The sequence below is a fragment of the Anopheles cruzii genome, unplaced genomic scaffold (genome assembly GCF_943734635.1).
Source record: "Anopheles cruzii unplaced genomic scaffold, idAnoCruzAS_RS32_06 scaffold00079_ctg1, whole genome shotgun sequence".
NCBI lineage: Eukaryota > Metazoa > Arthropoda > Insecta > Diptera > Culicidae > Anopheles > Anopheles cruzii.
Window position 1 is genome coordinate 50,700 of NW_026453862.1, and position 13,058 is coordinate 63,757.

Here is a 13,058-nt window from a genome sequence, read left to right on the forward strand (position 1 = left end):
ATCTCGAGCCCATTCGAAAGGTGCGCGCCATTTGCGTCCCAGGTTCTACAGAATTCAACCATTTTTTCTGTGCAAATATAACGCAACTGATACGGTTTAAATTAAGCAAACAAACTAAATTCCCCGTATTTAATTTGTGCCGTTCTATGTCACACACACACACACACACGCACGGCGTGGCCACCATTTCTTAAATTTAAATTTTGTTTGTCATCACACGAACCACTCGCATTCGACCGCAGCTTCGCTCGAGTTCCGCGTGCCGAAGCCGGATTATCGTTCCATCCTGGCCCTCCTGTGCGGTGTTCGCGAATGGATGTGGGTGTGTGTTTGTGTGTGTATGTGGCCGGCCAACATACGCGAATTCGTTATAACGAGCAAACACGCGCGCGTCAGGTGAGAAAAGAGTGTCACAGCCGCGAACGGTTTCCGGTCGGGCGCCCCCCCCCCCACAAACACACACACACGCGGCGCGTGGTCGTACTTTACATTCGGTGTCCTTTTTTTTTCATTCACCCCACCCGGCTGTTAATAATTGTGTTGATGATGTTTAATCTATTTATGCGCGGGAATTCGCGGAACTGCGCCAACGACACCAACGGGTTGGCAGGCAGGACGAAAGGCTATTCCAGCCCGAACGGTACGGTACGGAACGTGTCACCTTCACCGCGTTAGAAGGGAATCCGAGGGTAATGAATCGTTGCCACGGGCCATCTTCATTGAAAATGATCGTTTCGCATCGTTTCACGAGCGACACTTTAAGTTTTGGGCATCCCTCTCGCTTCGAGAGGGCACACGAGCATATTTAAGCGTGTAATCTTGCAGGACTCGCGAGGGCCCGCGTCATCCCCGGACCACCGAGCATCGTGGGCACAAAAAAAGCGCGCGCACGGGTAAAAGTACATGGACTCAAATCCGAAAAACACTCTCCGAAAGTGGTGAAGCACGGTACACATCCGCTGAAGGGTTTCCACGGTTGGCTGGGAACGCCGTGCTGTACGTGTGTGTGTTTTTGTTGGGCCCAGGAACGGTGCAGGCGAATGGCCAATTTCCGACGGACCGGGCGGACGGACGCATGTGAAAAGGCCGCAGCAAGAACATTGGAAAATGAATTTTTCCTACAGTTTTTTTTTGTCGGCTCCCAAGTTTCGCGTTTCTGGACGGCGCCCAAGCCAGAGAGAGATTAACATTTTAATAATGTTACCTACATGCTCTCGTGTGCACAATCGCGTACCCGACAGAGAGAGCGAGCGAGCAAGGGGAGGGACAGAAAAAAACGATGCCAATTGAAAATTTACGAAAACTGCTTCCGGTTGGTGCGGAACTCTCCCGTTTTTTTATTGCGGGCTCTGTAGCTCCCACAGGCGCGCGTTAGTTACACGTCTGTCTAGTAGAATTTATCAGTTACTATCATCTCTGGGTCCGCGGCGTTTCGGTTGCAAGCGTACCGGCCTGAGCGGGTACGATTTGCAGCCCGGCTGTGGCAATAATAAAGCGCACTGGGAGCTAAATCATATTATGCAAATCACTCATACGCGTTAGTTACAGAGGCGCACAACAAAAACCTCCCCACGGGGGATCAGAATCTGTGGCCCCGCAGTCGCACATCCACCGCCTGGGACTCTCTGCCGCGCGATTAGGCCGGGCGGCCTTCGCTTTTTTGCTCTTTGCGCCAATTTACGCCAACATAGGCGAGGCACACGGTACGCCCTCCGCGTCCGACAGTAATCTGGCCACCATTCAGAGAGCGAAATTTGCATTGATTGAAGATACAACGCCTAACGGGGGACGGATCCAGTTCAAACGACCATCGCGAAGGGGGTTCAAAAACTGCATTCGCAAACGCGGAGCACAATGGGGAAAAGGTTGTTCTAACATTCGAATCGACATCGACACGTTTGAGGATTTCAGTTACTATATTTGCTTAAAATGCATAAGCTAACAATGAGCAATTCAAATTTTTAGTCTTCAAAAAGAGTGTCAAAAAAATGGTCCTTTATCCAACTTTTATTAACTTCTTCAAAGCGATCGTTTGCATGGTCTTCAAACGATGATGTACCTATATTATACAGGGTGTTCCATTAAGGATGCTTTGGACATTCACTTGTTAGGAAGTCGTCCATTAATAGTCCTTTGTATGTTTAAAATTTTGTTTACAAAAACATAACTATGATTGATATCGGAGCAGATGTCATGCCGATTGCATAACTTAGGGCGTTAAAACACTTAAAAATAACGAAGCATGATTCCGATTCTTCCTAAACCCATTTTTGCCCCCCACTGCTTCATACAAATTCCCCATAGTGCCGTGGTCCTGCCAATACATGGGTCAAAAAATCCAAAAGATCGGACAGAAAACTCCGACCATGAAACGTTTGCAATCACCGTTGATAATTTTGGGCCAACTTTCTCAAGTGCACCGTAAAACCGTAAGCAGTAAAACCGATCGGGTAGCTCAGGCTCTATGAGCCAGCTTTCGCCCTTATTGACGCATGTGGTGGTGTCGTAGATCATCTGGATAATGCAATCACCGGGACACGGGACGCGGACGGCTCTGGGCCGCGCGGCTTGGCGGCAGCAATTTAAAATTGAATTCATCCAAACATGAAACACCACTTCCTGCGGCCGTTAGTTCACCCAGAGACACGGGCACGAAATTAACAATCGCGGAATGCACGCGGCCTCTGTGGCTCCAGCAAATCATCATCGGCAGCGTAAAAGCAAACACTGGACCACATGTAACTGCTTCCAAGTTCCGAGCCTGGGCCGGGCGGGAGACAACACGCCCCACCACCGACCCCGCCGGTCAATATTTATTGTAGCTGCCGGATTATAGGCTTAACGGGTTTAATATTTCAGCGTACCCGGCGGCGGCAGCCCTGGACGTCATTGCCGGCCACGCAGCCAAATACGATGTCCCGGTCCCGATTTCCCGGAACCTGGAACCGAATGAAGTTGTTGTAATGAGTTTTACGATCCCATCCAGCCCGTCCCGAGTCCGATTGATGTTGCAACCCGGGGGCGCCCTCCCACATGGCCTATCACACAGCAATTATAGACGCGGAGATTCGCAACCGGCGATGCAATCGGACCACCGGATCAGTAAACAATCGCACGCGCCGGTTGTGCACCGTGTTTGATGTCGGTAATTGAATGCGGTGATCTTCGGCGGGACCCGCGGGCCCCGCCGACTCGGTCAGTAGTCGCTCGAATCCGGAAACCGGGACAGCATCATCGGCACGTAGTCATCGTACTGGGCGATGAAGAAGTTGCCGGCCACCGGCAGTCCCAGACTGTACCGGCGGGCAAAATCGCGCGTGCTGAACCGTATCCGTGGCGTCCGGTTCCTACGGATAGAGAGACAGAGAGAGAGAGAGAGTCGCCCAGCGCGAGAGCGGGCGTCAGACAACGTGACAACGCGACTGCCTCCGGTTCGCCTTATATACTTATTCGAGGCACGTGGCGCATCGGCGTAATCGTTCCAGCACTGCTGCCGGAAGATAAGAAAGATGTACCGATGGCAGCCGCTGCCGGCCCGCGGCAACACCGGTATGTACTGGAACAGGGTTTCGCCCTGCTCGACGTGCCGTCCCGGGATGTTGCCGACGAGCCAGTGGGCGAACTCGCGGTTGTCCGGCTCCATCCGACTCGGCGAGTCCGGATCCAGCATGACGAGCGCGTAGAGCGCGGTCGGATCGGCGCACCACTCCACCTTCGGCTCCTCGCGCACCTCGACCGGGGTGAGCTCCTTGCCGGCGTCGACCAGCTTCTTGGCGCGGTACACCACCTTCGCGAACACCAGAGGCGCCCGGTCGATCAGCACCGGCACTATGTCGTGCTCGGCAAAGAACTGCCCAATGTTCACCTGCATCCTGTCCGGCCGACGGCTGCCACGCTACTGTCAGCCCCACAAGGCCACCGGCTACCAGGCTCCGAACCGATAATGCTGTCCGAAGGCTTCGCTTGTCAGTGGGTCACTATCACGATTCCCTCGACCGAGATGACCGCCGACCACTATCTCCGCTCCGGATGACACGGTTAACCCTCCGATGGGCAGGACCGGGCATGCTGGGTGCAAAGGGTGAGTCGCTCGCAAGGTGGTTCTTAGCGCACGCTTCACATCCTTGATTGCATCCCGAGAGCGATTTTGTTTTGAAACACCTGAGCCCCGACTAGCGAATCCCGACCACAACAACCGATCCGGATGCACGATGCACCGTGGGGTTGAACGAGCACCGATAACCGCATACGCTGCCCCCGCCGGTCGATGATGCAATTAGAGTGCAGTTGCACAGCGGTTTACTTACCAGACGCTCGGCCGCACACACACAGCAATCGAGGTGCAAGATGCGCTCCTAGGTCGGCCGGCACGAAATCTTATCAGCGGCTCCGATCGGTCGTCGTCGTCGGCTTAACGGCAGCCGAGCAATCGGTGCGGCCGAGACCTTCAACCCGCGAGACGACGCGCGCGGAACACTTGTTGATTGCGATTGCGTTTGGCCACTAAACACTTCCTATACCGCGGGCCACTACACGAATGGACACGAGATTGACGGCACAGAGAGAAACCTGGAAGCAGATAGAGAAAGAAACCAATTTATTCAAGACCGCGGAGGCAATTGAAGACAACGCAAAAGCGTAGAATCCAGAACATAGAGATTGGTCTGCCCAAGATTGAACAACAAATTGAGTTGAAATAGAGATTTACTCACAACGAACGCATTGTGTATGATGTATAAGCACTGGATTGTCATAATGCTAGCTGAGGTTGCTACGTTTTGGGATCGCCGTAGCAACGTAGTCCTAGTTTGATGACGCTACAAGTTGAGCTTGAAGTTATGTTATATGTTACACCTAGAGTTAGTGGTTTTCTCACAAGGAGTATTTTGAATCGTACAATGTTTGCAAGTTTAGATTTCCTTCACCATCAAAACTACGGCATAGCTGTGACTGTCTATATTTTGGTCCCCGTTTTTTCGAGGAAATCGAAAACTTTTTAATAATACAGAGAAAGGACATAAAAAACAGAACAGTTGTACAATAAATCAATGTTGGTGTGAAACCTAAACATGAAAATATTGGACGACTGCAATTACTCTATGAACGAAAATGAAACTAACTCTACTTGTTTTTAGTTCAACGGACTAATGAGAAAAAATCATTGTTGACGGACAGGGACAGGGATTCGAAACGGTCTGAAGTGTTCTTTTTGGACTTGCTTTCAACACATTCTTCGTTTCGGCTCCTATTTCAACTATTGACTATTAAAGGTGTCGTTGGATCGATCACTTGAGTTTACCGAATAGCCAAAAGTCACATGGTGCTAATTCAAGCAAATATGGTGGTTGCGCTGCGATATGTGTCGGGTTTGTGGCGAAATGATGACGAAAATATGGTGCAAACACTTTCTAGAATCTAGCATTCTAGCAAAACAAGAACTGTCCCTCCACAAATCAGGTCTTTTTAAAACGCTCATCACTCTCATTCAACGATTATGCACTGGCACTGACGGCGAACACTGGTTGCTAATCAAATTAAAATAATCAAAGAAAACGGTTTCCCTTTATTTGTTGGCCCCAGTAGTACATCAATTTTGTCCTCCATTTTATGGATGTGTTGAAGGTGAGAATAGAAAAAACGACCACAAAAATTTAGCATCCGCTGACCGATATTTGAGTTTAAGTCTCATCGACTTTTTATGACTTTGACGTCATTCCGGGTGTGAACTCGCAATTATTGAGACAACTTATTGACAGAACCGTTTAGAGAAATTGGAAAGTAAACTGGTAAATTATTTTAAAATTGCTCACCATCCAATTCAAAATGGTGAAGTGCAAGAGCAACTGGTACAATGTTTTGATTGGCATGAAAGAATAATAAGTAAATGATTTCCATACACTCGATACATTTGAACACAGTCGCCATTTTAAAATAAACGAAATGAAAAACGAATATAAGGAAAAAAGAATCAAATGTAGTACCAAAAACCCAGTAATTGTGCCAGTTTCAGTAGAAGTAGCGATTGGTACCAAGAATTGATTGAAAAGAGTTTCTAACCAACAATCAGTAACCTCTATTAAAATCTTCGAGACGTTCGTGGTTGTCACCTTATTTAAACTTTCCTGCGCTCGGCCCTATTTTCCCCCAATGGCCATCGGAAATGATTCGTAATTTTCCTGTCATTCGACCGAAAACTTTCTGTCGAGTTTTCCTTTTTGTTCAACGCTCCCCCCGCACGATGGATGATGGACGGAAAGGACGGTCAACTTTTTGACACATTGTGACAGCTGATCGGTGTACGGTGACGATTAGTAGGCAATGGTTGGAGAATTGTTCCCTGCCGGGTGTCCTTTTTTTTGTCCCTTTAAGTATTTACTTGTTTTGTGTCGTTTGGTGTCCGCTTTTCCTAGGCAGCGTTGCAGCAGCAGCAGCAGCAGCAGGGTTGCCAAATTGTTGCGCACCGCCCTTGCTGGACACACCGCACCGGAGATCGGCCACAAAAACCGAACCGCAAACCGAACGCAAAAAGGGAAACATACCGGGCCCGGGACCGGTGAGTGACTGTCCGGAGACCGGAGGGAAACGAGGTGGGCATGGGGCGCGGGACCGGAAGAAAAATTATAAAAACTCCACCGGAATCGCCGTCCATCGCCGTGCTGGCTGCCGAATTCCTCGACATGTCTGCCTGCGACCGAAAAACGGACACCAACAGGCGCTCGGGAGCAAACCGACGCAACACGGAACCCACATCAAAGCGAACTTTTCGTCCCCACCACCACCATAGCCGACCTCCATGACCACCCTCGGGGTGGTGCATGAGATAAGGACTAACAAACTGCTCACCGCAGGGAGCAGCGTGGCTTCGGAGCGAGTTAAGGGAGCGAAAGAAGCATTTTTGGCACTGGCACACCCGCAGCGGAACTTCATTAGCAGTATCATGCGGATGCAGATGAGCTGGGCTCTCCTGGACCTGGCACGGTCAGCATCTCCACCCGGACTCGGGGTACATTGTGGCCGCCGCCGCCGCCGCCGTTAGCTGGAGCGTATTTACTAGCCAGCCAACCAGCATGGACCCCATTCCCCGGGTTGCAGCAGAAGTTTACCGTCCCTTCTGACGTCGGATTCCTTTCTGCATATTATCACGCTGCAGCGCAAATCATGAGCCACCGCAGCCCGCACTGCTATCGCCACCATAATTATTATGGCCGACATCCGCCCTACTCCGGTGCTGTAGCTTTAAATGTTACTCTCGACTAAATGTGCGTGAAACGACCGTGAAATAACAATTATGGTCCGTCCAGCCGACGGACCGGACCGGCAATGATTTAGTGATTCAAGTTATTTGTTTCTTGTGCCCAAAACTATGGCAAACCCGGGTTACGATTCCACCAGAATTTGGGGTACGGTTCTACTCGGGGACTCGGAATGAAAATGACTGTTATGGACATAATCTACTTTTCCGTTAATGGTAATGTACTCCCAAGCAAATGTTCCGAATGTTGGACATTAGACATGTGGAGCTCCCGATCAGGAAAAAGGCGAATCAATAATTTATTCTACTTCACAGCATCCCGGACAGCATATCATTCACGCGGGAATGCTTGAATGCTAATTGGAACGTATCGGGGCTGCTGGTTGGCATCCGGCAAACTAACTGATTCATCCGTTGATATGATGTTCAGCAAATGAGTAAGCCAAAACATAACCATCAATAACCACGTGGTCGTCTGCGGCGTACGCGCTCGAGCTCCGTCTGTTCCGGTAAGCTCTGACAATCCTTTTCTATGCTCCTGGCGAATCCAGCCGCGGTTCATGGGAGAACTAACACATGAGTCAATAAGCGCACAAGGTGACTCCTAGATGAAGCTATTTTCATTTTATGAGATACGAGGGAGAGAGCTGAAGCTATTTAATCCACATGGAAAGGAGCTTTTGTGTCCGGAGATTCTGGGGCCATTCTTAAACCAGGGAAATCTGCAGCGTCGACGGAAAACTTTGCGTTTACGGAAAACATATTTCTAGCACATAGCTCATTCAGTTGTCTGGACTCATTAGCCCATGCGTTGTGGTGTGCCTCATTAGGATGTCTTATTTGAAGATGGAAGTTTTTTCGCCTAAGTTGCTCCCGGACATGGTGTGTCTTTCTCTACTCTTCGGTTTTTTTTCTTCCTCAAATCTTAGCGGCTGTCTGAACGGCTGTTCGGGCAACGTTTGGTTCGGGAAAACCATATTTCACCACACCGGCGAATATTCTGCCATCGTTGCGTCGTGCACCGTGTGTTCCATGCATATTTATTCATTTGTCTCTACCCGGCCCCAGCCGCCACAAAACATGGCCTGGCTGTGGGGCTGAGGTGGCTTCTCCACTTTTCTTGTCCGACGCATGCAATCCGCGCTCCAGCTCCAGCCCCGACTGCGCCGCCATTCGTTCTCGTCAGTTGAAATGAATTAATTTATTTTATCTATTTCCCTGTCACGACCAGCGGAAGACGGCCCGGGGCCCACGGAGCGACGCAGCCCAGTGTCCTGGTGCAGCCCGCCCGGTGATCCGTGCGGGTGCTCCACATGTGACCGCCGACCGGTCTTTGGCCGCCAGACTCGTCCGAAGCCGGGAGTTGCTTGGAAATTGTATCAAATCATTACGAGAACGTACGCCTTTGCTTTCCCAGCCCGGCCACCGGCTTTTCCCGGCCGCGTGACATGGCTGGTTGTTTGCTTAATATTAGTTTCAGAAAACAAACACACAACCAAGACCACTCTGCACTCGGGCGGTGGGACGGTGGGGACCCCGAACCACACACACACACACACACACCAGTACCGTCAATATGTATCCTGCTCTGCTCGTGTGGGGTGGCCGGTTACGGAACAGTCATCAGTTGTTTGCCTTTCTCACCCATTTATTAGCTCGGGTTCGCTCCGTCGGCAAGCTCTTGTGTGTAATCAAATAGTATTAAAACTATCCAAACGCCACCCAGCCAGCCCCCCCCCCCCCCCCCCCGTCATCTGAAAGGAATTATTTCCAGACAGATGATGATACTTCAATTATGTTGTGAAAACATTTAATTTATGATACACCCGCTCTAATGACCTCACCTTTGTTGACGATGGCGCTACCCGACAACCGGGGGTGGTTGCCGCTTTGGTTAAGGAGTGTTATAAATTAAATTAAGATAGAACAGCACACAGATACACCCACACAGCAGGCTCATCGGAATGACCTTAGGAAGTCAAGATTCTACAAATAAGGCTTCGAAAAGCCAACGGCAACCCGCAAGGAGGTATTTCTTAACAGGCGAAGAATTGAAGTCCACAGCTCTGCAGCTAATCCGACGAGGAACCCCCGCCGAGAAGAAGGATGTCGGTAGCACCGGAAGTAGAACCACTGCTGGGTGGCGTTTGTGGAGTACAAATATTTAAATTTGATCCTAACTGTTGTTTGACCCCCGGTGACTTTTCGGTAGCCCGTCAGACCTGCGTGTGTGTGTGTGTGTGTGTGTCGGAAAATGCACAATGCATTTCCCTGTTTCCCGTTTTTTTTCCTCCTGCGTTCCTCAAGTAACTTTAGCCGAGGGAGTTTGTGTTATGCTTTCGAGGTGAACCGTCACACCTGACGTTTGCCCGATGTGGGAAGAATTCGGCTACCAGGGATCGTGTCCCAGCTGGCAGGAAAATTCCGATTCCTGTTCACTTTTCGAGCCGTCCCGTGGAAGCGTCCAGCTTAGGGAGGGCGGGGGGGGGGTCTTTCGGTCGGATAGGCAACCACGGTCCTTGTGTGGCACTGACTCGAGCGTGCGTACGTGAAGCAACACTGTGACAATTGTCCACATCGGTCGCCCGGAGGGAGCCACCACGGAGGAGTAGATAATACTTCTTAAGGGATTGCTGTGGTTCTCAAGATGACCACGAGTGGCGTTGTTGGGACCGACCGGTGTGGAACTGGCTGTACCTTGGGCACACACACACACACACGCGCCCATCTAATGCCCGCGGGCGGGAGTGTGGTTCCGTGCAATATCCGGAAAGAAAACGCACCAGCGGTAACCAGCTGGGGACTTCCTTGTTCGTAAGTGCCGACATGGCACGACCTCCGTACTTGCGGTGCTCGCTAAGTTTTCGGGCGGAAAACGAGTTTCGTTTCGGAGTCTATCATCCCTTCCTTATCGCCCATTCCATCAACCCGTGGCGGCCGTGGAGTCCATTGTGCTATCAGATTGAAACAGCATCGACCAGATGGTGATGTGGGTTGCCTGGCTGGCTGGCTGGCTGGCTGGGAGCTTGGTTCCCGGGGGTCTGGGGTTTCGGCGAACCGAGCGGATAATTTTCATCGCAACCACGAACTGTTTACAAAAAGAGCTCCCCAGCAACCAACTGAACAGCGATGGACCGGGCGTTGGTGGTGACCAGAAGGTATAATCTGTGGTGCGGTCGGTTTTTGGCGACAAGGGTAAAGAGTTCGAGCGAGCGCAGAGGCTCTGAAGCGGCAAATTTCCAACGGAGGAAGAAGTTTTTCCGCCCAGCACCGGTTATCGATCGGCATTCGTTTTTTCGATAAATGTCTGATCGGACGGTTGCTGGTCGAACTTCTGGGTCGACAGTTGGGCACAGTTTTGGCGATTTTGTGTTGGGTTTTATTCAATTTGCTCCTCCAGCGACAGAGATTATCCTAGCGGGGAGGGCCATATAGTCCTACAGAACCTGCCCAGCTCGCTTTAGAATCACCGAAAAGAAATTATTCTCAAGGTACGCGAGATACTTTGGTGGGAATACAGTCAAATGGAGCACCGTTTTCCACAATCTCTCAACTAGTCTTGAGCCCCGGGGAAGGGCCATGCAAAGTTCCTGTCTTCTCACGCCCTTCACCGGCAGATCATTTCTTACGCCGGTGGGCTAAGTATGATCCGTGCAGTTCATGCATTATTTATCTTAACCGTTGCCGTGGCTTAGAGTGGTGCAGGCGTAAACTTTTCTCGTACCCGTACGTACCTGAGAGCAGCTTTGGTTACCGAACCGAATGCGCTCGAGTTGCTGCGGGGTTTCAGAACTCGACGGAAGAATTATTATCGCTGCTCAAGCTCACGCCATCAGCCGACTGTCGATCAACTTCGTCGCGCTGAAAACGCTAATTATGTTGTAGTAAAGTGCTGCTCGGAAAACTGAGCGTTGAGCGTTCAATGATACGTTTGTTACCACGAACCTGTTCGACGAACTCGAGAGCAGCGCAGTGCTTGTTGCCCGATGAAGCGTGACTTTTCTAAATTAAAGAGAAGCTAACAATATCAAGAGATGTGGCTAAAGTTTTGTATTAGGTTGGGGAAGAAGAACCTAATCCGAATCCTTTACTTCTGCGTTAAATTCAAAACTTTATGAAGGATCTGATGTCGGTTAAATATGCATCGCTTTGTTGTATAATTTGTTGCCATTTTAAAGGTAGGTTCTGTAGACCTCCTTGTAGCGCAGCCTAAAGTCAAAGTGTGTACGCAGCCTAAGGTTGTCTAACATGACGTCTGTCAAACGAACGAAACGGAACGGAATAAAACGCACTTCATCGCCGGAAGTCGACCGAACCAGAAGTCTTGTGTCCCTTTTTTCTTCTTATGTCCACGTGCTTAAGTCTTGCGTTTTCTGTCCCGCTGTCCTTTTCGTTCAAGTGTTCGAATAATTGAGATTCAACGGAATTTCACGTGTTTTACGCCATCTTTTACAGTTCATAATTCCTCTCTCATGGAAGTTTTGGTTCTTACTCGCGGAAAACGTTGGTAATCGATTTTCACAATCTTCTGTAGATCCCAATTTTTCATCACTTAGGGTGTTTTGCAATGCAAGAAAAAGGTGGTCAATCGCATGGTGGCAGTTCTGGACTTTATGGCGCATTAAATCTTCCCAACTAAGCTCCTGGAGTTTCTGGCGCAACACCTCTTCTGTTGGCCGTTTTTGATCAATCGCTAGCCTCAAACGGTCCAGTTGTTGGCAGTAGCGATCCAAGTTCAGTATTTGGCCATACGGAAGCAACTCATAATAAATGATTCCTTTCAAGTCCCACCAAATTATCGCCTTTTTCAAAGAAAAACTATAAAATGTACCGAATTTTCTCTTTGCTGACTTCCATTGAGCAAACAAATGACCGTGAAATAATTGTTTTTATTGTGTAATATCAATTAATGGACACTTCAGGTGGATTCTGTAGACTTCTTTCTCACGCGCCACCTGGTGGCCAAACCGTCGTGTCCATTTAGGTCCAAATGAATGCAATTATGTGCGAATTTCTGCCACTCGATTGCGCAGCAACCGGGAAAACACCTTCCAGGGTGTCACTTGCCTTGACTTTTGCCTTCTCCACGCACTCCTCAAATTGTCACACGGAACATACAGTTCGGCAGAACACTCGAAGACTTTCCCAGTAACGGTTAATGAAATGAAACGCTTGCTAAGGCCGCCTGCCTGTCCTGGTTTGCGCTTTCCGATCACGTACGAGTACGAGTCACCGGTACCGTTTAATCAGGGTAATAAATTTTCTCTCGCTTCTCCAAAACGGTTTCGGTTCAGGATCTCCACCACCACCCCCCGGCCGTCGGTTCGCGGTTGTTTCACGATTCATGAACCACCACGCATCCGTTTGTTATTCGTCGGCGTCGTCATTCGTTTCCAGGAAGGACGCGCTGCTGCGCTGGGCTTTGGTCTGGGGCCGTGCCCGGAACCAGCCGCCGAAGCAAACACCGGAAGACCGGATGGAATAAAAGTTTTTTATTTTTCCTAACCAAGTTGGCGAATCCGGTGGTCAGTTGTTGGATGGAAAACTCAATTACAATTCAATTATCATCTTACTGCCCACTCGTTTTGCGCAAACGTGTACCGCCTCACGGTCATGTACATGTCACCGGGTCCGCGCTCCGGTCCACCTCCCCTTCGGTAGCGGCACACTCTTTCGGGCCGGAAGTTGTATAGGAACCGCACCGGGAACCGCAGGGCGACACAGCGGCATAAAACTAACTTTCACGTGCTCTCGGCCGGGTTGTTCCGTCGGCCGATGTCGGCGTGAATGTGCGAGATGAAGATTA

The 13,058-nt window shown here is 50.0% G+C and overlaps 1 protein-coding gene across 1 annotated transcript; it reads right to left on the bottom strand.

Annotated features, from left to right (window-relative positions):
• Positions 1-2,745: 2,745 nt before the first annotated feature.
• On the bottom strand, positions 2,746-3,929 carry LOC128275960 (protein D3-like). The gene is made up of 2 exons (XM_053014430.1): positions 3,447-3,929; positions 2,746-3,347 (listed from the first exon to the last, which is right to left on the bottom strand). Exons 1-2 carry the CDS (start codon positions 3,869-3,871, stop codon positions 3,197-3,199), a joined length of 576 nt encoding a protein of 191 aa, XP_052870390.1. The 5' UTR covers positions 3,872-3,929; the 3' UTR covers positions 2,746-3,196.
• Between the last annotated feature and the right edge of the window lie 9,129 nt (positions 3,930-13,058).

Bases quoted from the DNA above. Each gene is read 5' to 3' on its own strand.
- LOC128275960 (XM_053014430.1), bottom strand. From the start codon at position 3,871: ATGCAGGTGAACATTGGGCAGTTCTTTGCCGAGCACGACATAGTGCCG. The intron at 3,348-3,446 runs GTATATAAGGCG...CTCTATCCGTAG, and splicing joins GCGCCACGTGCCTCGAATAA to GAACCGGACGCCACGGATAC.